Source organism: Nannobrachium achirus, assembly GCF_963921795.1.
Source record: "Nannobrachium achirus genome assembly, chromosome: 10".
NCBI lineage: Eukaryota > Metazoa > Chordata > Actinopteri > Myctophiformes > Myctophidae > Nannobrachium > Nannobrachium achirus.
Window position 1 is genome coordinate 29744118 of NC_137819.1, and position 24697 is coordinate 29768814.

The 24697-nt window shown below is 43.8% G+C and overlaps 2 protein-coding genes across 2 annotated transcripts in view; both read left to right on the forward strand.

Moving 5' to 3' along the window:
• The window catches only part of hivep1 (HIVEP zinc finger 1), a 54092-nt gene extending 43171 nt beyond the window's left edge, over positions 1–10921 (forward strand). The window contains exons 4-9 of the mRNA XM_080734881.1: positions 515–6294; positions 6427–6557; positions 6716–6891; positions 7499–7600; positions 8375–8907; positions 9162–10921. Coding sequence (XP_080591007.1) covers positions 515–6294; positions 6427–6557; positions 6716–6891; positions 7499–7600; positions 8375–8907; positions 9162–10244 — 7805 coding nt within the window. The 3' untranslated portion in view covers positions 10245–10921. The remainder of the gene's footprint in view (positions 1–514; positions 6295–6426; positions 6558–6715; positions 6892–7498; positions 7601–8374; positions 8908–9161) is intronic.
• Positions 10922–15796: 4875 nt separating this feature from the next.
• On the forward strand, positions 15797–18317 carry edn1 (endothelin 1; the record flags this gene model as incomplete). Its single annotated transcript, XM_080735373.1, has 5 exons — positions 15797–15821; positions 16144–16300; positions 16413–16562; positions 17035–17139; positions 17769–18317. The coding sequence occupies 5 exons, from the start codon at positions 15797–15799 to the stop codon at positions 17905–17907; spliced, it is 576 nt and encodes a 191-aa protein (XP_080591499.1). The 3' UTR covers positions 17908–18317.
• Positions 18318–24697: the final 6380 nt, after the last annotated feature.

A 24697-nucleotide genomic window follows, 5' to 3' on the forward strand; every position in this document is an offset into this window, starting at 1 on the left:
TTGTGTTAATCTGCTTATATGTTTGTGATATTGAAATAGAAATAGTTTGTTTATTAAATTATTATTACTGTACATGTACAGATAATCCTTGATGAATGTTTATCCACCACAAATGTAGATAAATCAGAAATATAGTTGCTTATTTAGGTTTTGATGGAAAAGTGAGAAATATGTAAGGCAGCATAAGCTTATCATGTGTCATTCAATGGAAGTCATATGACAGGCAAAAGGAGATCTTTTAGGATAATTTAAACACAAAATTGTTCAAACTCAAATGATGTGCCAAAGCCCATTTCATATAAATTATTAGGATTATAGGAATATAGTTAATATTCAAGGAATATTGATAATTTATGCACACAAAAAAATCTAATATATGTATTTTCTTCTAGATTACATGATTTAATTAAATGGGAATTTGATTGTTCTTCTTCTGTAGAAACAAACTGGAACACCTAATCAGACATGGCTCAATGGCTAAGATGAATTCATGCGTATGTCTTTATGTCCACAGGGATACCTGAGGCCAGTGCCAGAAATGCAGAAAACATAAAAGGCCTGAAGAGGAAAAAGGTTGTCGTGGAGAATCAGCTCAAGAAAATTCCCAAATCTCCAGTGAAGAAACCCCTGCAGTCCAAGACAAAGGCCACGTCTCTTCACACAGCATCATCCAACCAAACCCAAACAGAACCTTCCAGCCCCTCCTATCCCAACAGCCCCACTCACAACCCCACTGGCTCACCCAGTGGAAGCACAAATCCTGAATATGCCCAGCCAGCTGAAGCATCCTCCGAGGAAGGAACATCCTCCACTGACCACGAAAAGCTGAAGCAGGGGGAAGCTTCCTCTTCAAAGCCACAGTCTGCTGAACCCAGCAGTGGAGAAGAGGCCTCTGCACCTGCAGTTGAAGTGTCTCAGCCCAAGGATAGTAAGAGCTGTGGCGGCAGTTTTGAAGGGGATTCCTACCACACGACTGCATCCCTTGAGGTCCTACTAAAGGCCATGGAGCCAGACTTCAGCACGTTGGCTGAAAGGAAAAACTCCTTCCAAGTTTCCATTGGAAAACCAGCACTCACTGCCCAATCGAGTGGTGAAATAAAGCCAATGTCATCAGTAAGTTTTGGCCTCCATGGTCAACCACCCATGCAGACTTACTATGTAGACAAACAAGGGAACTTTATTGGCATAGCAGCACCACTACAGGGTAATTTACAGATGTCTACCCCAGCTACTTCTCATGCTGCACCGCATTTCATACCTGTTGCTGCCAATCAAGAAACACCTGGTTTACGTATGAGCTTTAGTACTGGACCTGCCACCATAACTCATGCGCCTGTTCCCTCATGCTCCAATGCCTTGCCTCAAAGCCAGCCACCTGTGGTGCATACGTGCCAGTCCCTCTCAGCCACTGTTCCCAGTACCATCCAAGTTCCTGTCACACCTGGCTGCAACCAAGTTCAGATGGCTTCTGTTATGAATTTTAATCCTGAGCAGACGGCTAAGGATCAGAAGCCGAAGAAGCAAGGGAAATATGTTTGTGAATACTGTAATCGAGCATGTGCAAAACCTAGCGTGCTCCTCAAGCACATAAGGTCTCACACAGGAGAGAGACCCTACCCATGTGTTACATGTGGCTTCTCATTCAAGACCAAGAGTAACTTGTACAAGCATAAGAAATCTCATGCTCATGCTATAAAACTTGGCCTCGTTGCACGTTCTGAATCTGGAGGAGGGTCACTCTCCCAAGAATCTGATAAAGCCCTTGGAACACAATCGGATGCAGAGGAGAGTGGAGACAGTGATGGAGAAAGCAGCACTGCAGATGTGGACCATGATTCCTCACACAGCAGTATCACAGCTTTGTCAGAGAGTAGTTTGCAAAGTGTGGGTACAACACAAGCAAGCCATGGTGAAGCCGACTCCGCAGTTGTCTTTGAGTCAGTCAAACTGGTCTCCAGTCAGAGGGCTCATGAACCCAAAACGACAGCTGCCCTTCCAAAAGTCGTTGTTTACCCAGTGAATGTATCCCCTCTGAGAGCTGATAGCCCGAGGGTCACTGATGCTGCACCGGAGCAAGCTGCTGTGCAGCGCAGAGAGTTCCAGTCTGCCCATCTGAGATCCAGCATCACCGTACTCTCATCCTTGAAAGAGGTGGACTGTTCCAATCCCTCTCTGGATATTGTAAGTGAGGATGAGGACCAACAGTGCAGGTCTCCTCTCTTAAGTGGACATGCTCAACTGCAGCGACAACAAGCAACAGACTTTTCTCAACAGCAGCAGGCCAAGTGCCTGCTTAGTCCCCGCAGTTTAGGGAGCACAGACTCTGGCTACTTCTCACGCTCTGAAAGTGCTGATCAGGCCATGAGCCCCCCAAGTCCATTCGTAAAGATAACTCCACCAGTGGACATGGACATTTCCAAGACCACTCTTCCCAATCTCCCTCATGTGGTTGCGACAGTAATGCATGTAGCAGCAGAGGAAAAACCAAGAGCCACACTAGGGCAAATGCGCCCCCCACTGGAAACAAAAGCACTCTCTCTGGAAGAAAGGATTTCAAAGTTGATATCGGACAATGAGGCAGTAGTTGACAACAAGCAGCTGGATAGTGTAAAACCAAGACGGACATCTCTTTCAAGGCGAGGTAGCATAGACTCCCCTAAATCGTACATATTTAAAGACTCTTTTCAGTTTGACCTCAAACCAATGGGAAGAAGGTCAAGTTCAAGCTCAGACATACCCAAGTCCCCATTCACCCCCACAGATAAATCAAAGCCAGTATTTCTACTCTCTGTACCTCCTCAATATCCACCAATGGATTGTTTGCCAATAACAAGGAGTAACTCAATGCCTACAACGCCAGGACACTCTGCACTTCCTGTTAACGTTGCCCCTCAACCCCACCCTTTGCGAATCTGTCAATCCTTGACGTTTGATGATAAAATCAGTTCTTTGAATGATGATGTCTTTTCATCAGCCCCATCTACCCCAAATCCAGCTATACATTCTCGTACTTTGGTGAGGCAAGCAGCCGTGGAGGATTTTTCCACAAATGAGGGGCATGGACTCCCCACTGTCCGCTCCATGGATGAAGGCTGTCTTGGTCCTACTATTTCCACAGAGATGATGCAAAGAAGTAGATCTTTTGAGCACAGCCAGGAGAGAAACAGGAAATTGCAGCAGAATAAAGGCACAATGTATGAGTGTGAGACTTGTCGAAACCGGTACAGAAAGCTAGAGAATTTTGAAAATCACAAGAAATTCTATTGCTCTGAGCTTCATGGTCCAAAAAACAAGCCAGCAGTTGTTAAGGAGACTGAGCCTGATGTTTTCCAGGTTAGTACACAGCATCCCATACTCCTAAGATCAACGGGCATCTCAGGGATAATGGATCAACAGACGTCAATTCGAAAGAGAAGGAAAATGAAGAGTGTTGGAGATGATGAAGACCAATCTCCCACTGACATCATTCCCCCTTGCTCCGTCAGCTTGGATTCATATCAGCTACCAGCAGCTATGGCGGTGGTGGTCGACATCAAGCCTAAGAACAGTCCAACGCAACTACCTCAGAACCAGCTTGTAGCAAGAGGTACAGATACATCAGAGTCCAGACTGTCGCCAATACGAGAGGCCCAGATCAGTACTTCTACTAAGGAGAGAGGGGATCTGCAGAGGCAAGGCAGTGGTACATCGGTCATTAGACACACCAACTCTCTTAGCAGACCCAATTCTTTTGAGACAACAGAATCGTTTGACAGGGCTTCTCCTGTCGATAGCATGGAGAAGGATCTTCAGAGCAAGATTAAAGCAGAGGCTACAGCAAATGTTTCAATTGAAAGTTACCATGAACAGATGTCTATACCTAAGGGTGCTGACTATGGAAAACAGGGAATGCAACATTGCTCTGCTGCTGTAGTTGCGTCAGCGAGTGAGACCTCTACCCCAGTCCACCAGTCACGACTGGTTCGTCAGAACAACATTCAGGTCCCTGAAATTCTGGTCACAGAGGAGCCTGACAGAGAACATGAGGTACAGAGTACAGAGGTAGTAGATAAGCCCACAGATCCATTCAGCTGGCCTCCGAGGAGCGACAGCTTGTCCAAGGTGCCAGCGGAGAAACTTCCTCCTAAAAAGAAGAGAATTCGTCTCGCTCAAATGGACCACTCCTCTGGTGAATCTAGTTTGGAGTCCAGCCTCTCTCGAAGCCTCAGCAGGGACAGTAGCCTCTCTCGGTGCTCCAGTGTTTCAGCTTCTTTTGACAGAGATGAGCCATCCAGATCAGACAGTCCCTCTAGGGGGGATTCTGTCAGCAAAATCACAGAGCCTCAAGGGATAACAACAGACTTCAACACACTTGGGGTACCAGGGATGATGAGACGGGCCGCCTCTGAACAGATCAGCTGTACTCAGCCCTCTGTGGAGATTTCATCTGACTACCGTAGCAAATCCTTTGACTGTGGCCATGTATCACCTAGCAGACCCTTGTCCCCTGTAGGGCAGCCTAGAATTGCACAGACCCCTCAAGTAACCCAGGTGCCACTCATTGAAAGGCGACGGGGGCCATTAGTTCGTCAGATGTCTTTGAAATTAGGTCCAGAGAGTCATCAAAATGTTCGAAGAAATATCATACCTCTGCCTCTGGAAAAACTCACCATCACAAATGTAAGCCCTCTCTCCCACCATAGACCTCAACAGATTCATATTGCCAACAAGCCACACATTTCTCAACCCTTTGTCTTATATTCTGGAGAAACACCCTTGCAGAAGAATGAGAGAATGGTTCAAAGCATTAATTTGGGTAACCCAATGCTGCAGGCTCAAGTCCATGGCCTTCCACACCCTTGGCATCAAACATCAAGGGTTCAAACATGCCAAAAGTTACTGCAACCTCTGTGTCAGATCTCTGCCAGTCGTGAAAATGCCCAAAATAAGTTATCTGACTCTGATGAAAAGAAAAGTTTTGTGCCCAAATACCAACTCCAGTATCCTGCTCTGAGAGCTGGCCAAACATTTTCTTTCTCTAGCACACAGGGATCTCAGATAGCCGTGCCAATTTTAACAATGCCTATTGCCAATCAGATTTTAAGTGTTTCCAAGTCTTCAGACGTGATCCACAAAGTCTACATTGCTCAACACAGTCATCAGGCAGCCGACATTAAGACGCAACCTGTAGGACAACAAAGGGATACCTTCAATCAGAACCAACCAGGCACTGCTCCATTGCCCCAGATTTTGATAACCCACGAGCAGATGAACCCAGCTCCTGTGTCCATCAAAGACAGCCTCTCACCCATTCACAGTGTAGATAGTGATATACAAATTGCACCAAATGTAAATAAGGATAGACTTCCAACTCATACTGTCAGTACTCAGAACCATAGTGGGGAAAGAATTCCCTCTCTTGGGTCTTTACATTGCACACAGAAACTGGCATCAGTAACCCTTTGCCCACAGCAGGAGCCAACCGCCTCCAGCAAACGAATGCTGTCACCAGCTAATAGCTTGGACATATATATGGAAAAACACCAGAAGCGGGCTAAGGATGAACATGGAGTAGCCTGTCTCACTGATGGCAGGTCAGTGAACTATCTGAACTCCAAGATGGCAGACGTAACTCGACAGCGAAAATTAACACTTGTCAGGCAAGTTTGCACCACTGAACCAGCAGACAGCCCCATTGAAACTGAGGCCCCGCCATTGACTCAGGATAAACCACATGGGGAGAAGGACTCAGAGGCTACTGACGAATGCAAACCCATGTCACCTGACAGCCCTGGGTTGGAAAAGGAAACTTCCACTGTAATTCCTCAGGAGACGGACTCTGTATTGAGCACCAATCCCGGTAGTCAGAGTGCCTCCATTCTGTCAAGTAACAACTTGAAGCCTCATGACAAGACTGAGGAACACAGGTGGTCTTCAGCCAAGTCTCCCATAAGGCCCTCCAGTTTCCAGGGTAGTCAGATGAAACTAACCTCATCTGTGTCTGTGGTCAACACGAGAGACAGCCACCGCTTGTCCTTTCCGAGCCTTAAGACGGCAACCACCTTCACGTGGTGTTTCTTGATGAAGAGGAAGCCTCTCCACGTTCCTCAGATAGACCTAAAGATATCAGCATATGCTGCCTGGCCAGTCAGCCCTAATAACCCCAATCCCCTCGGACTGCCCACCAAAGTGGTCATGTCTCTCTTTGACTCCAAGCAGACTTCCAAGAAAATACACTACACCTCTGCAATAAAGACGAGCGGAAAATCTGACATCTTGTCTTACTCAGGCAAGCTGAAAGACATCATGCCCAGGGTAAGTACAATATTCTCATTGATAAGGTGTGATAACAGAATGCATATAGTTCAGTCCAAAACACTGATGATTTCATGATAACAATCTGCTGATATGATGTAATTATAATACATTGTTTTCTTCACTCTGCAGTTGCTAATAACACAGAAATCTGTAATAGCTGAAAGCAAAATCAAAGGGCAGCCCGAGACACAGCCCAGCAGTGAGTCGGACAAGGATCTATCCAAAACAGAACCAAGGCGTGTCAAAATATTTGATGGAGGGTATGGAATGGATCCAAGTCTTATAATTACATAATCACTGACATACTGACATAAAGTAGTTGTCAAGTTGTCTATTTATTTGAAATGCAAAATTATGTTTATGGTGGGGATGGTAGAGCAAATGTTTAACACTAATGGTTCTGTCATCAACCCCACAGATACAAATCTAACGAGGAATATGTGTATGTGCGTGGCCGTGGCCGTGGTAAATACATCTGTGAGGAGTGTGGGATTCGCTGCAAGAAACCAAGCATGCTACGCAAACACATCCGCACGCACTCTGATGTCCGGCCATATCACTGCACCCACTGCAACTTTTCCTTCAAGACTAAAGGTTAGAGCTTAGTGCGAGTTTGCTTACTGCAGTCTTGAATAGCCTCCCGTTTTATTACTTTCATAAAGGGGTGCCCAATCCATGTGCTTTTGCACCGTTGGTAAAGAGTCGAAACAAACAATACATGCACTACAATGTAAAAGTTATAGATTGCGCTATTTAAAATGCATTTGAACATCAACATAGACTAGAGCTGCTTGTTAATAGAAATGTACTCTTCCGAATTAGTATTAACTAGAATTGATTCTCAACTTTTATATAATTTTTCCCCTTTTTCTACTAATGGTTTAGCATACAACTGTGTAAAATGCTGTAATACACGAGATTCGAATTTTGGGTTTTTAGATGTTCATTGAAATAAATAACCAGGCAATTTTTAATAGAATAGCTTCTAGTACCGATAGAGGATGATTCACCATTCGTTCTCAAACTCACCTACCCACGCGCCACTGCAGTGTCAGAGCAACCCACGTTCTTTTAAAAATGTCTTCTGTTAGTCACCTGTTACATGCATCCTATCCCAAAGCAGAGTTCTTTTATGTAAACTCCCACCAGGCTTTTGTTCAACCTCCACCCACCCTGAAACATCTCCTCTCTCTGGTTGCAGGAAATCTGACCAAACACATGAAGTCCAAGGCCCACAGTAAGAAATGCATGGAGATGGGCATTCCTGAGGGTCTCCTAGACGATCACGACACCGAGGACTCAGGTACAGTGTTTCCCTGTTCGGCTATGAACTGCTGGGAAATACACAGGGGCCATTGTGTGTTGCAAAGCCATACACATTTTATACTGTGTAATTTAGCTTGCCATGGCCAAAACAAGGGAAGCTTTATTACATTCTTCATTATTTTCTGTCGATTCAAAGTCAAATTACCAGTAGAACAATGTTTATTTGTTTCGCTCAACATGTTATCAGATCAAACTGCAAACAATCTGTGTCCACCCCATTATCCAATGGAATCAAGCAAAAGGAAAGCCCTTCTTTAAATAGTTCCCCTCATAATGGCTTGTGCTAATGTATGATGCGGATTGTCCCTGCGTGCGCTCTGTAGCTGTGCTGATCAATAGCAGTGCCACAGTCTAATTACAAATTCTAAATGCATCTTCTTCCCCTGTTAACTCTGAGCGCATGTGGGCGGCATGCACAGCATTTAGAGAGGAAATTGCTGCGTCTAATTTTAGAAGAAAAAAGAGAGTGAGAGAGAGAGAGAGAAGCTGCCTGAAAGCGTTCCGTAGTTCAACTCTCCAAGAGCATGTTTGTTTTTCTCTCTCTGCCTGTGATGAAGCTTTAGGGACTTTATACTGGTCTAAGGTGTGAAACACCACCGCTATGGCGCTGGTATTCTTCAGTGGTGAATTTAATGAATGAAAGTGGTAAAAACACTGCTTATTAGCTTATCTTTAATGCATTAGCTCGGATGACTAATGTCCTCTTTGCAATACTGAGACAGCATTCCTTCTTTCTACCTGGCAATTGCAGGAGACCGCAGTCAGGTGGGCAGCACGGACCGTCCTGATTCTGATGGCGAGGACTCTGAGGGCCCCGATGACGAGGACAACGACGATAACGAGGAGGAAGAGGAAGACAGTCAGGCAGAGTCGGGCCTGTCCACTAATCCCTCTGTGTCAGCAAGCCCCCTGCACTTCCCCTCCCACCAGGCCGAGGTCCCTCCTAGTGCCCTGCTAGCCCAGATGTCCATCAGCTCAGCTCCCCTCCCTGTGTCCCAGCCTCGGAATCATGACTCCCACACTTCAGACACGGAGTCTGTCCCGATGATGAGCCCCGTGTCCGCGAGCAGGGAGATGCCTTCCTTAGCGTCCTGCTCCAGTCCTGGTCTCCTCCCCAACAACCCCCCGACCCTTCCCCCGACCTCGGATCCCTTCGCGTCAGACACAGAGTCGGTGCACATGATGAGTCCTGTGTCGCCGTGCAGGCAGATGTCTATCGACTATCCTGATTTTGATGTGCCCCCTAGTCCCCCAGCGCCGGGCAAGGGCTCCAAGCTCAGCCAGGTGAGACCCATGCATTCCCACTGTCTCTCTCTACGCCCCTCCCTGTCTGTCACCCTTCATTTTTTCTCCTGTCCATACCCCTTGCCTTGATTCATGCATGCAAGACACTTCTGCACAGCTCTTGTGATTGTTCTGCAAAGGTGAATAGTTATAAAAAATATCGACAGGCCATCTCTGCATTGCATCTGTCAAGTGTCCTCATGTCATTTCACTTTATTTAACGAAATGTTTATTATTTTGAACTTCTATTCCAGGATGGTTCCCAGGCCGCGCCAACTGTGCCAACGAGTGAGTCCGGCGTCCCAGTAGACCGCAGCACTCAGACCTCTTCCTATGCCCCTCAAGGCGCCATGCACTTTCCTGCCCAGGGCCCAATCCACGCACCTGCACCAGGGGTCCAGACCCACCTGTTCAGCCACCTGCCCCTGCACTCCCAGCAGCCTGCTCGCTCCCCATACAGCATGGTCCCAGTAGGAGGGATCCAGCTGGTACCTGCTGGCCTGGCAGCTTACTCCACCTTCGTACCCCTACAGGCGGGCCCTGTGCAGCTCACCATCCCCGCAGTCAGTGTCATCCACAGGAATACTAGTCCACTGCCAGCGCTCTACACGACACCCCAGCCTGAGAGCTCCCCCATGCGGCCGCTGGTGGTCCAGGAACCCATCAGCAGCGTTTTGCCCTGCTTCCCCCTGGGGCAGGTCACCGGTCTGCAGGCTCAGACTCTACAGCCGATGGGTCTGGAGACGCTCAACCTTATGGGGCTGACCAACACACAGCTGCTGCCCCAGCAGGGGCTCACCCTCAATGCCACCCTGGGCCTGCAAGTCCTGGCTGCAAGCCCTACTTCCCAGAGCAGTACCGTCGCCCAAACACACATCCCCGGTCTGCAGATCGTCAATATTGCCCTGCCTGCTCTCATTCCTTCCATCAGTCCTCTCCCTGCGCCCTCGGAAAGGCAGGGTAGTCCAGACGCCCCAGCAGCCCCAACGGCCCGGTCTTGGCAAACTGGGCCGGGAGTTTCGTGGAGCGACTCCTCCAACTCGACAACAGCCCCTCCAACAGTCAGCACCACTTCACAAGTGACATGGGCGGGCGCTAGGCACAGCATAGGAAGTCGAACTCCGCAGCTACCACAGACAGTGGAGAAGGAGGCAAAGGGTAAAACACCACAGCATCAATCATCAGCTCCCGACAGTGGAGCGGACAACCAGTTACTAGCCAGGGGCGCCTATGACCATGCCCCTCCAAGGCCAGCGGTGCTCTCCAGGCAGCAGGTTACTGACGATGACAATGAGGCATCCAGCGATGATGAAGACAGACTTGTCATCGCGACATGAAAAGGCCCCAATTGGAAAGCTCTTCTTCGTTCTCTTTTTGTAATGCTTGTCACTTTGTAAGACTGAAAAACACTTCTTCAGGGGTTTGTCTCTTTGCAAATCGCCTTTCAAAGCACAGAATCTGACATTCATATTGTATGTGCAATCATATAATGACTATGTTTATTATGATGACCAATCGTTTTATTTTTACTTTCACGTCAGCTCGAGACAATTTCTTTTTTTGTACATGTTGTATAGACACTTGTGCCTTTTTGGAGTTTCTTGTTTAGGAACCTGTACATAATTCCTTATGAATTCAGTAGTTATTTGTGTTCAAAAGATGGAAGTTGGAGTGGGGAAAACGGATATCAGTTTTATTTTGCAAAATTTGTCGTAAATATATTGAAAAATAAATGTTGTACTGGTAAATGTACATTTCTATGGATCTTGGGGCAATGTTTCTGTGTACAGATGTTGTGTTCACCTATTTATTATATTCCATCTAGTGCCCATAATGATTCATAAGTCCATAGGTATGTGCAATATGGTAGCTTTACATTGCGGTATCAATATTATGAACTGTATCAGTAAAATCTTTGTTTACATTTAAGCAGAGTCTGTGTTTTAATTTGAAACACCACACACGTTCAATCTGAATTTGAATTTGAATTTGGCCTTAAGCTGTTGTCATGTCCAACTGTGCCAAGTATTGGCATAGTTTATGTATTTTGATTCAGGTAACTAATGTCGGAGACAATCAGAAAATAATTGATAAACACAGACAAATTAAAGCTACTAAATACATAGAGTGGCTTAAGTATTGAGACAATCAAGTATAAATGGTGCACTTTTCTATATCCTTGGGATATAAGCATTTTGTAATATGATGGTCAGCTGTTGAGACTGGCCTGATATGTTCTTACATTTCAAAATAAATGTAACAAGTACTGTTTCTTGTCTATTACACATTGCTACATTGCCAAGCCATACATTTAAAGTATACTGTAGATTATTTACTTGGAGTCTGTGGCCCCGTAGAATCTGGACATGTGTCCAGATATCCTCTGAAATAATGCCACTCCCAAAATTTAGCTTTTTGTTAAAGCAACAGTGAAAGTGAATGGAATTTCAACTGTGGGATGGACCCTGTCCTGAACTATTTCACTAAACGGCTGTCTCCATGATTGACTCAATTACCAGTAATTGCGCTAGTACACCAGCCAGAAACCACTGGCCCACTAACAACACAAATTCCTGGTGTTTTATAACCAAATATAGTCAGAAGAATTCTTATAATGCATAAGATAATGTATTTTTTCTCCCAAGTTCCAGCCATATTCTCTGGATGTATTACAGGTTTCATCCCAATCCCCTCCCCAGATAAAAGTTTGTATGTCTCTGACTGTATATCAAATCATATAAACCTCTAAGCAAAACAATAAGAAAGCTTAATTAAGTCAAAATTGGCCAATAAAAGAAATAAATGCACCTAACCTAAAGTTATACTAGTCTTAAATATTATTGTCATGATGATGCCATATTACATAGAAGAGTCACTATGAGGAGTTCTTAGAGGACTTTGTCCTATCTGTGCCTCAATGACTGAACCCAACATTCATTTGAGTGACTACTGGCCATAGCTATTTATTTCTCAATGAGGGAACCTCATTCTGATTTCAATTGGGAAACAAAGGGTTTCATTTAATAAGGGAGCTCAGCTCTGCGTGGATGCGGGAAGACAACAGGTTTCTGTGAAGGAAACTTACCACACCACTCAAAGAGGGAAGCTACAGTGGCTTTCCTCCAAGAGCATTAAAATGAAAACCTCCTCATTACACCACTTTAGTGGATAACTTTATACTCCTCTTATCTCTCTTGGGGCGCAGCAGTGTCTGTCTTCCCTTCTTGGTGCTGAAACCCTGCAAGGCACTATGGTGAGCCAACAGAGGCATCTAGAGGTCACTGCCTGTTACTGCAGAAGCTGTAATTTTGATCAAGTAAATAATCCACCAAGCAGCCTCTGCATCAAGGTAACATTTGTAAACATTCCTTATTCCTATAGTCTAATAAATAGTCAACAAATAAGCCTAAATTGCGTGCCATGCTATTTGTTATATTTTTGCAGTATATCAGGGGTCTTCAACGTTTTCAGGCCAAGGACCCCTTAGTTGAGAGGGAGATGAAGCAGGGACCCCCCCCCACAACCTTTTCATAGATTGCATATAGTTTTAATCCTTACAGCACAATCATCAGTGTATTTTGGATTCATGTCAATGTGTGTTTTCATATATATAACAACTTGAATTGTTAGTAGGCCTACTTCATAAACTTGACCTTTCACTCTGTACTTAGTCTTCTTAGTACTCTTACTCTCTACACCAAACCTCTTTGCCGAAAATAGCCGATCTACAAGCTCACAACTCCTGCTATTTTTGGCCAAAGTTCTCAGAATATGGATGCTAGGGTTCAAGTGGTTAATATAAAAAAGGAGAAAAAAGTTTCTATCACACAAAGATTTGGAGGACCCCCTGTAGTAACTATGGGGACCCCCTAGGGGTCCCGGACCCCCTGTTGAAGACCCCTGCAGTATATTGTCGTTGGGCCCAGAATTCCAAAACATGCTTGCACATGTAACAACTGTCTCTTATGCATAGCTGCAAAGGGCCAAATCATGACACAAACCTTATCATAAACTATTTTGTGAAGAGGAAACGACTGAATTCTGTAGCTTGTTGCTTTGCTGAATGGAGAAAAGAGAGAGAGAGAGAGACACCAGATATGTTCTCTTATGCTGCTGCCTTGAGCACAGTTTGTTCCCCTGTCCAGTGGAAACTCTTAACACCAGTCTCTGATTAGGGTCCACAGAACGATGTCAGGATGCTTTACCTAAGATTTTTCCACTTTAGACACGCAAGCACACACGCACACACGCGCGCGCGCACACACACACACACACACACACACACACACACACACACACACACACACACACACACACACACACACACACACACACACACACAGCTGGACAAAGTACTCCAATGTTTTACTTAAGTAAAAGTAGCAATAGCACGATGTATAAATGCTCTTACAAGTAGGCCTAGTAATGGTACAGTATATCATTCATAAGTCTACTAATAGAACTCATTGTGCATAATGTCCCATTTCACAATTTAAAAAAAGCTATTTATAAAATAGCCTATGTAAAGGATTTCCATAATCTACAGGCTCATATATGAGGTAAGCGTATTGACTATTTACCAATAACCAAAATTATAAAATAGAACTTAATAAGTGTTTAATGTGTAATAATAATCTAAATCTGCAATGTAACTAAGCTGTCAAATCATTGTAGTGGAGTACAAAGTGCAATATTTGTCTCTGAAGTGTAGTACAAGTAGAAGTAGAAATAATGACCTAAAACTGCTAGAGGAGCAGTACTAGAGTAAATGTACTTAGTTACCTTCCACAACTGGATTGTTCCACTTTCAGAAGGCACAGCACACACGCGAACACACACACACACACACACACACACACACACACACACACACACACACACACACACACACACACACACACACACACACACACACACACACACACACACACACACACACACACACACAAACTTTCCACCATTACCTACAGCACAGCATCTCTTGAATAGGCCTACATACACCTTCCATGGTGTTACTAAAACTGTTGTTGAAAGATAAAGAGGGCTTTTGGGAAAGTATTTGGCTGACAATGACTTGTGTAGCCAGTAATTTGGTAATTGAACATGATGTATGAGTTACATACTTACTCAAATATGCCTTAATTATCTGTTGCCTGTGAAATGAAGACCTATTACTGAAGCAACAATGTTACCAGGCAAAAATATGATTATACTAGGTAAGCTGTCATGGTGCTGTACTGTAACCTACTTTTGAGGACGAGAATGAGATATACAGGTCTACTGCAGTCTGGATTTACTCATTCAGGAGTCTAGTGCACTTTTTTTTTTTTATATATATAATTTTTATCCCACGATTTTGCAACCCATTTTCACCCAGTGCCAATTGCCTATGTAATCCTGGGCTCTGCTCTCTCTCTGCCGTGCCTGGGGAGACAACGGACTGACCTCATGCTTCCTTCAATGCATGAGTAGTCCAAGTTGTTTCTTTTCACCTGACGGGGGGATTTCGGGATGGACGTAGCGCGTGGAAGGAACACGTTATTCCAACCAGTTCTTTTCCCCTCCATCAAGCGCCCCGGCTGGCCAGGGGGAGGCATTATTGAGACCAGGATTACTGCATGTTTTTGTGAGGGTATCAACCCTAGGAGACACAGGGAGAACATGCAAACTCCACACAGAAAGGCCCTATCGCCGACCCCACCTAGGGTGTGGGCGCTGATGACGCGGAGGGAGAAACACGCCCCCAGCACCCACAGCGGAATCGAACCCAGGACCTTCTACAGTAGCTGTGAGGCGAATCGCTAACCACTGCGCCACCGTCTAGTGCACTTTTGATGCAGATTATAGGCCTACTGCTGTACAAATATCATAATTTGCTGCAATCCATCAGTCTTAATGGTTAAATGGAAATATATCTGGTAGTTAGTTACCATTAAAAGTGGAAATTAAGAAATCAACATGGCCAAACGCCCAGCAGAATAGTTTTTCCCCCTGGTATTTCCAGTGGTGTAAAGTAACTAAGTACATTTAGTATAGCCTACTGTACATAAGTACAATTTTGAGGTACTTGTACTTTACTTGAGTACAAGAGCTTGTAGATCTGCTATTTTCAATATATTTTTATACATTTGAAAACATGTATAAGACATTCTTTATAATGAGTACTTTTACTTATAAGTAGGCCTACATTATGATGCCAATACTTTTGTGCTTTTACTCCAGTACATTTTGAATTCCAGACATTTACTTGTAACAGAGTACTTCTACATTGCATGTATTGATACTTTTTACTTAAGTAAAAAACCTGAGTAGGCCTACCTTTTCCACCACTGTTTCCAAATGCAAGTAAGGACCCCATCATTATGAAACCGCTTGGTATAGTTGTTACTCGCCTGCCATCTGCTGTACGAACGGTGCAACTGCTCGTCTGGGGAGTCCAATAAGAACTTGGCACAGGTCACAGCCTCCCCGCGTCTGCCCCATCCCTCACTCGGAACCGAGGAATTTCAAAGTTCTTATCTTGGCTTGCACGTTGCTTATCAGTGACTATTAACAAACAGCATTGTCTGCGAACAAGCCAAAGGCCAGAACTTTATACACGCGACTGGAGAGGAGGAGGGGACGTGGTTAAGCACTTGTATAAAGTCAAGGGTTGCACATGTGGGGCCGCACACTGTCAGAAAGACTTCTGAGCTGAGGGTGATGTCTTTGCTTTAGTTACATCTCAAAGGACGCTCCAGAGGCATGCAATTTTTGCTGGGGTTTTTAGAACTTTTGCAAGGGATCAACACACGGATTATTCCCTTTCTTGATCAATATCTTGTTTGTGGGAGCGACTGATTTTAAAAGGAAAATGGATTTACGCATTTTATTTTCCATGTTGTCAGTGATGTACTCTGGGATTTTGCACATAGGTAAGTTCTATAACTTTCTTTATTTTTTTTTATTTTTTTTATTCTACACTGTCTCTACGAAATAGCTTAATACACATTATACTAAGACCACATAATTAAGAAATCGTTGTTTTAACCTGCACGTTTTGAGTAGCCTACATTTGGGTAGGTTTCATTAAATCATATTCTGGGTAGGCTACATTAAATATCTATATAAACAAACTATAACTATAACTATATAAACAAATTTAGCAATGGCGAATTAGTCATTTTGTATTAGTACATTTGTAAATCTTTTTTTTAAATGAATGATTCATTAAATCATTTGTATTTGTATATACAGTCCTATCAGCTCCTGCTGGTGAGACGCCCACTGCCTCCTCCAGCGCGGTCACTCCAGTGCACCATGCGAGGACCAAACGATGCTCTTGCGCCACGTTCCTCGACAAGGAGTGCGTCTACTTCTGCCACCTGGACATCATATGGGTCAACACGCCAGAGTGAGTGAAGAACAAGTCATTAGGCTACCTATTTCTACAAGCTAGTTATGGTTGGACGTTGTGCGCACAATTTCGACTCAAAATGATACTAATTTCGCATTTTTCCCCACAGACGCATTGTGTCCTATGGTCTGGGTAGCGCTCCAAGGAAGAGGCGCGCTGTGAGCACCGCGGTCACCAAGAAGGACCCGCCGCGCTGCAAGTGCGCCAGTGAAAATGACAACACTTGTGCAAACTTCTGTCAGATGGAAAATCGCCTCAGGTAGGAGCACTACGCTTATGTAATGGCACTTATAGCAGATCGCACTTTATTGTAGTTCCAACTTGTCTTAACCCTTCTAAAGACTGTTCGAGCCACTGCAAAGCCAGGGCAAAGCATTGTTGTGTTCAGTTTAACTGATAATATAATAATCCAATCTATCTTTAGTTGCATGCTCACTTTTATCTGATTATTATGCTACAATATTTGATTTATTGAATAGGCTACTTTATTAGAAGTTTGCATGTAGGGGACAGGACAGTAGCCTACAGTTCACTGATGAAAACGACCACAAGAAAGCTTCTGGGCTTGTTTAAATTGGGGTGCCTTTTTTCTCAATTCATACAAGACATGTTGAAACTAGTTTTGTAACCATATCTCCTAAATATTTAGAAATCTCCTAAATATTTTGAAAACATGGGGAAATTAATTGAAATTTTACACCATTCTAATTATGTTCTTGTCTTGTGCACAGGTATGATACGTCGACAGACAAGGTGATCCTCTCAGCCGAGGGCGATGGCTGTGCTGAGAAGCAGTGCAAACACACGCTGGCAGGCAAGACGAGTAGGATTAAAAGGTAAGACAACCCGCTCAGAGTGGTGGTGGCAAATACCACAAGTGTATTTGCAAAATAAATGTACACGATAATTATAACTTCAAGGTGGTACAGGTCTTTTGCGGGACAAAACATCTCAGAGGCATAATTTTTGTACGTGTATGAGGAGCATGCAAGATGTCACTAGCGCATTTAGGTATTGCATCCCTCAAGCAAAGAATTATAAATCATCATGAGAAAATATTTGGAGACACTGTAAAGTGCTGGGATTTTATGGAATTTCCCAAAAGTAAATTGTATCACTTTCCCTCACAGAGGTGTCAAATTGATGTGGGGTAGTTGAGCCCTTCACTGGCACAACTGCTGTCATGTATCATCATGTCTTGAAATGAAACCCACTACCAGGTTACGGTGCCAAGTGTCTGCTATTTCTGACACATTAATAAATGGAAACATAAACTCCACATTGCCGTATCATGTTAAAACTGCACTGGACATGATACCTATAGCACACCTTGGGTTCTGTCGAAATCGAATGACTGACAGCATGTCCACCCAGCTTAGCTTTCTCTCTAACACAATCAGGGGCCGATCAGTGTTTTGAATTTGAGAATGCTGATTGTCTCTCCTTTCCTCTTGCTTCTCTACAGGGCGAACAGCAGTGATAAGAGGGCAACGTCAGCTGTAGCAGTCGGGGCCGCTTTGAAGACTCGCCTGCTGCTGGAGAAGTGGAGGGTGAGGCAGCACCACAGGGCACGAGCCTGGGAGGGAGAGAGCACAGCCTCCTAGAAAAACGAGACAGATCATCTGCACACCTTGCCAAATGGAGAGGAACCTCCTCTCTGTACATCTGCCATAACTGAGCCACGTTCTGTGCAGTGGTCCCTCAGAAAGGCATCCGATGTTGCGCGTAAGGCCGGCAAACGGGCTCTGCGACAGTGGGAAAAGTCCACCTGCCACCGGACTTGGGTGCTCTGCTCTCCGTTGGAAATAGGAGGAAAAAATAGGGGAAAAAGTCAGACCCAATACTGGGAGTTCAATTGACTTTAATAGAGAGGAATTGACCCTTGTGGACTGAAATGGATCTTCAGTGATCATCTCAGGAGAGTGAGGAGACATGATCATAAAAAGGGTGTCTAGTCTATCACTTTACTGTGTCTTTCTTCATAGCCTATACCAAAAGACCATCAATGGAACTTCACAACCAATGACATTGCTTTGCTGAAATGATTAATTTGTAAAAATCCTCCATCCCAGTATTAGTTGTGATTCCAATTTCAAATTTCCATTTTTGTCCAGCATGCAGTCGGAATCAAAAACTTAAAAGCCTATCCAAGCATACTGATCAAGTGCCTTGTGGCACACTGTTCACTGTACAGTACAGTAGAGTGTACAATAATGTAGCAGACCATTCCGCATCTAGTCCGTTTTTTGCGACTATGCAATGGTTCTTGGGAGTTTTCTGTGATGTCTCTTCATGTTGTATTGTAAATTAATGTTTCACCAAATATTTAATGTAAATTGTATTTACTTTCTATTTTATTTATTCATGTTACACTTTGTACTTTATTGGTCATATTGGTCATGTTTTGTTCATGCTTTGTCATTTCTATGAAATGTTGTTATGTTGTGTGCCAAATTCTGGCCAAGATTTGCTAAAATAAATAGTGATGTACTTATTTAAATCATTTAACTCCCTCCTTGATTCTTTACTGACCATCTGATTGGAATAGAACATTAGCCTTATACAGTAGAATAGAGACATCTCAAATCAAAGCACAGTAAAGTCAGAGTGTAATGCGACAAAAGAAAGCCATACAAGCTCAAACACACCTGCGCACACCTTAAGTGTAGAGGCCCTTTCCCATTGGGCGATAACGATAAAAAATATCGTGAAGTGGATGGCAGCGTCCACACCACAACGATAAAGCCTTCATAATTGATATTAACGCCCACATATCGTTATCATTATCGCATCCGGTGGGAATGAACCTTAAATCAGGCTTAAGTGAGAGTTCACTGTCTTGGAATATAGACATAAAGAAACTGCAGCTGAAACTGCAAACCTTCATTGCCACTGGGAACACATTACCACAGGCGGGTCAGCTGTGAATAATGGGGGTCATTAATCATACCCATAAATAAAGTATTTTAAGTTCGGTGTTGAGAGAGAGAGCGAGAGAAAGAGTGAGAGTTGTGTAGACTAGAAAGGGATTATGCTGAAGCCAACATAAGTGCAATAAAAAACACTAACCTCTGTCTTTCATCCCTGTGCCAAACCAAAATGTAAACACTGCAATTTTTTAAACAGACAAAAATAGCGGGGTTGAATGATTATGTTTGCTTCAGTATAGGTGTTTACACTTCCATATTTCAAAGGCTCAACCAAGATGTTATTCTTGTTTTTACAATGAAAGGCCTTGTAATGACAAGCAAGACTGTCAAACTGCTAGTCTGTCCCTTCCAATCTGCAATATCATGTTATGCTGAAATGACTCGGTGACGAATATTTCAGCGCCAGCCAGCTCCAGTGAAGCCATAGATAGACACACTGAGGCCCCTCTTTTAACTGCCCGTTTTTGGCCTTTAGAAACCTGCCTCCCCTTCACTCTGAAGGCCAACAAAAGATAAAGGCTATTATTCGCAGCTGGTGTCCCTTAATCATCACCCTTTACCAAGCCTTGGAGGGGGTTTGGGTGTCCCGTTTTGTCTTCCACAAAGCACCACAGTCTCTGCATACTCTGTTACATCTTCCATTTCACCAAGCTGTTAAGTATACTGCAGTTCATGCTTTGGTCGCATGAATGTGTCCAGTAAGGTGGTAATGTGAAAGCCGTACACCAAGGGTCTTCAACAGGGGGTCCGGGACCCATAGGGGTTCCTCAGAGTTACTACAGGGGTCCTCCAAATCTCTGAGTGCGCCTCGCAGCGCAGCAAAGAGCTTTGGCGTATTGGGGGAAAAAAGCAGACTAAGTACAGAGTGAAAGGTCAAGTTTATTAAGTATTGACACGCAAATTGACATGAATCCAACATACACTGATAATTGTGCTGTCAAACAATGAAACTATATGGAATCTATGAACAGGTTGTGGGGGTCCCTGCTTCATCTATTTATCAACTAAGGGGTCCTTGGCCTGAAAACGTTGAAGACCCCTGCCGTACACTATAAGGGTTTGTTGATTTTTGGTGCACAACAGCAGATCACAACTACGTATAAATCCGGCACAATTAAGGCTTCATCTTCTGTGACAGTTTGACAGACTTTGGAAAAGTGGGTGAAGATTAAACGTTAGATGTAGAAGAGAACATGATGATGAACACATGCCCTTTGAAATTATGGGTATTTCCTGTATTTGTATGAAACATTACAATGTAATTTAAAGTTAAACATCACTATGCAGTCCTGAATCTGATTATCAGTCTGAGCTCACCATGGAAAGAAAAGGATGAGAGGATGGGGATGAAGATGAGTCATGGCATTTCTTCTAAAAACTGTTTTATAACATCGGGAGGGCTGGTGAGGAGAGGAGTGGCTGGTGGGGGTTTACCTATGCAGTTATTATAGGCCTAACTTCAAAGAGGACAGTTCCTGAGCTGCATTTTTAACACACCAGGCAATTTTTGCATCTTTTGCAAAGCAGGGATTACGACCTGCAGATTTGCCACATTTAAATCTCAGTTTTGCATACGATGCAAGTTGTAAAAATTAACTTGCACTCTCTCAGCTCAAGCTTTCATATCACGTTCATCCATGTCAGTCATCAAAAACCTGCTTGAACTGGCAACAGAACAACCAAGCGCTGCAAATGATCTAACCAGCCCATTTAGCAAACAAATCGCACAGCAAAACACATGCCTCTGGCTTATACCGACATACTCCCTTGCCCTCCTAAGTATAAGTCCAATAACAATAGTGCTGTAATCACAGATCTATTGTTTTTTTCTTTTTCTGTAAGATTACCCTCATGATATGTCTGCTTCAGCATGCAGCTGAGAGAAACTGGAAAGATGTGATGGATTGAATGGGATCACATAGAACAAAGGTGGTAAGCACTAAGCAGCTAGGATTTAAACTTTATGCATGCAAAGTCAAGTGCATGGTATTCCCTTGCCTGGAAACTTGTTATTATTACTTGTACTTATTCTGTCAGAGCAATTTTTATTTGCTCTACACAGTTGTGTATTAATCTGGCGTTGCCAGGCTAGGAATTCCCCATTACCCACTGAAATACCATGATAGACATGTTCCTTCTGTTGACTGAGAGAGGAAACCTCCATCTCCTGGGACAGCAGAGGAAAACCTTATGAAGTCCACAAGAAATTAAGTTTGATATGATCAAGATTTCCGTCCACAAATTGTTTTATAATCAGCGATGGGGAAGGTGATTATGTGGATACCAGAACAGATGACACATTTAAAAAAAAAAAGACAAGAATCTGGTACCCCTATTTCAGAAATATTGTTCTCTTGGCGCATTCTATATAGGCTCTATATAGGTGGGTTCGAGTCCCGTACCTGATGACCTTTGCTGCGAGTCTCTCCCCGTCTCTCTCTCTCTCTCCCTCTTTCCTGTCCATCTTCACTTTAACACAAACATTATTTTTGTTAGGCTTAAAAAATAGAAAAGAAAAAAGAAAAAAAAAAACGAATGAATAAATATTGTGGTTTATACAGTAGTGTGAGAAAAGGTGATCCACAAAGTGCTTTACCTTATGACAATTCTGACAATATCAAGCTAAAAATAACAATGTTACATACACATCTGAGCAAAATTACAGTTGTCCTCCAAATCATTAAAAGCCCTCGGAGACCCGCGTAATCTACAACTATGTATGTATGGACGCATGACGTATTTGGACCACAATCTCTCAGAAGCATCACCTGGAGCAGGAGTCTCCATGGACAGTATCTGGCCCCTGAGGAGGTTAACAACATGTGGACGCCGGGCCTGAAGGCCCGAGCACAATGGCACTCACCCCCTGAGCTATGCAGCTCTGTGCACGGGACTCCCCAGAGACATTAGCGTTTGGCGTAAGTCATTAGTCTATTGAATAGGTCCAGAGCTAACATAATAGCCCATTACAGTGCGAGGAATCTCTTCAACTCGACAGGAATTCTCGGGCCCTGGAGCCAGACAATGGAACTCTGTGCATGAAAAGTCAGGGAGGGGTGTACTAGTCTAGGACTAAACCTCTGACGTTTGACCGACGCCCTGCGATACCTCCACACGCCCTGTTTCCCAGTGAACAGCCCCAGCGGTGCCAACACATCTCACGAAAACCCTGCTGTGGCTTAGAGCGGATTAATTACTCCAACTCTACGCTGTACCTCATAGGCTGTCATGACTCACCCTAAGGACTACGCTGGCTGGACAGGTAAACAGGAGACACGGACAGGAGAGACCTCTGTCTAAAAGTTGCGATGCTTTCTGAAAATCTGTTATTTTCGGCAAACCAAGCCAGAATAATAACTTCCATGCGTGAATTTGTGATTTTGTCCTCACATATGGGCCAATGCGGTGACACACTTCCACAAGTGTTGATTATGGGAATCTGTGCAGGTGTCTTTCAGCACTCTGTCTGCACGTAATCCCAGCACCACCCTGACTTACCACTCTTACTGCCTTCAGATCGTCTGAGTTCAAGAACACAACACATACCGTGCCTCGTGATAGAGAATCCCCAACACATTGATGGATGACGTAAATGTGAGTGTGTGACTGTGACAATGTGAATTCTCAGTTTAAGTTGTGTCACTACGGTAGCTGAGCTCATGTGCTATCAGCATTTCACTGAATTTTACTACAGCTTCATATCTAAGAACAGATCTTGGCATCCACATGTTCATGTGCACACATAAAGGTAAGGGAATGTTCAGAATGTATGGAATTATAAACTATAGGTCTTGTAATGGACTGAAGCATGTTGATACCCATTCAGTCACATCATGAATCCATGCAGGTGATAAAAAAAACTAGGCTACATATACAGTGTACATCTCAAAGCATCCATCAATTCTGCAACGAGAGGAACATGTTTGTTTTAGTGTTCCACATAGAGAGTTATTTACCCTCTCTAACCCTCTTCATCAATGTCAAACAAAACCTCTGCCTACCCAGGTAGAGGTGCAGGATAAATATGTCTTACATTTTATTGAAAAGGTGCTCCCTTATCTTTCTATCCATCCATCCATCGTACAGAGATACTACAGGGAACTGAAGAGGAACATGGCTCAGTCAGAATATACTGTATGCATCGTACATGCAGCTATATCTTCGTCCATGCCTTACCCTTTATCCCTAAACTTATTTGCCCTTTTTACTATTTTGAAAAACATTTTAAAATACTTCAAATAGCCAATCTACATCCACACATTGTGAGATTGTAGATCAGCTATTTGAACTAGTAAAAAAAAAGCAAAGACGTTTAGGGATAAGGATTAAGGCATGGACGAGAATAGGGCCCTTGGACTTCTCTGAGAATTATTACACATGCAAAATTCATCTCAGGTACAGGCAGCACACTTTGGTACATCGCATGTGTAAGGAACGCTGCACACTGTAACATTCACTCATTATTCACACACTGACGGTGAAAGAAACCATGCAAGGCACCAAACCTACTGACAGTGAAGGAAACCATGCAAGGACACTTCAAACATGCAGCCAGGAGGAGCTGCCGATCAAAACCTGAACCTTCCCATATGTCCTGGTTGAACCATATTAATCTAAAAAATAGTAAAGCTTACTAAAACTTAAAGAACACCAGACACTATATGAGTGTCTGGTGGTTATTTTGTGCTTACATCAGTGCATATGATTGAAATGTTGATTTTATTTCTTAGGAATTATAACACCATGTTAAATACAGTCAGGGACATGTGATAATACATGAACGAGCGAAAACACCGTGTCCATCTTGGATCACCTGACCACATGGAGGTAGCAAGTAGCCAATCAGAAGCTCAAAACAGAATATTGGGTAAGGCAAGACCCGCTCGCGGAAGCTTTTGATTGGCTGCTTGCCACCCCATGCGGTCATGTGATCCAAGATGGCCGACTCGCAGGCTTGCGCTTGGAGGTAGTTAGTACGCTCCTGCGCATGCTAGATCGTAGCATGTGCTGGGTGAGAAACTTCATTCAAATGAAGGGTGGGGATTTCCAGCGCCCCTCACTCTAGATGCCACTATGCCATAGTGTCGAAGTAAATAAGTGTCATACATATTCTGAAGAAAGCCATGGACTTGACATTCAATGATCAAAATAAGAAAATTATAATGGTGTGTAAAAAAGAAAATCTAAAAGTTGTCACGGACAAGACCAAGTCTTTGCCACGGACACATTTGTCTGTTTCTGTGTACGGACAAATTGATGACCCCTGGGTAAAATGCTTAGGAACGTGTCTGACAGTCATGCATGGCAACACTTGGTGGTAAGAGCTCCTGAGTTGCTGTTTGCTTTGCCCTCCTTTGTCAGCGTGTTTGTTTACATTGCTAGGCAGGTGGAGATTAAGCTTTAAGATCTTTCATTCTCTCTCTCACTCACATCTTTATTTATCTTTCTCTCAGTATCTCCCTCT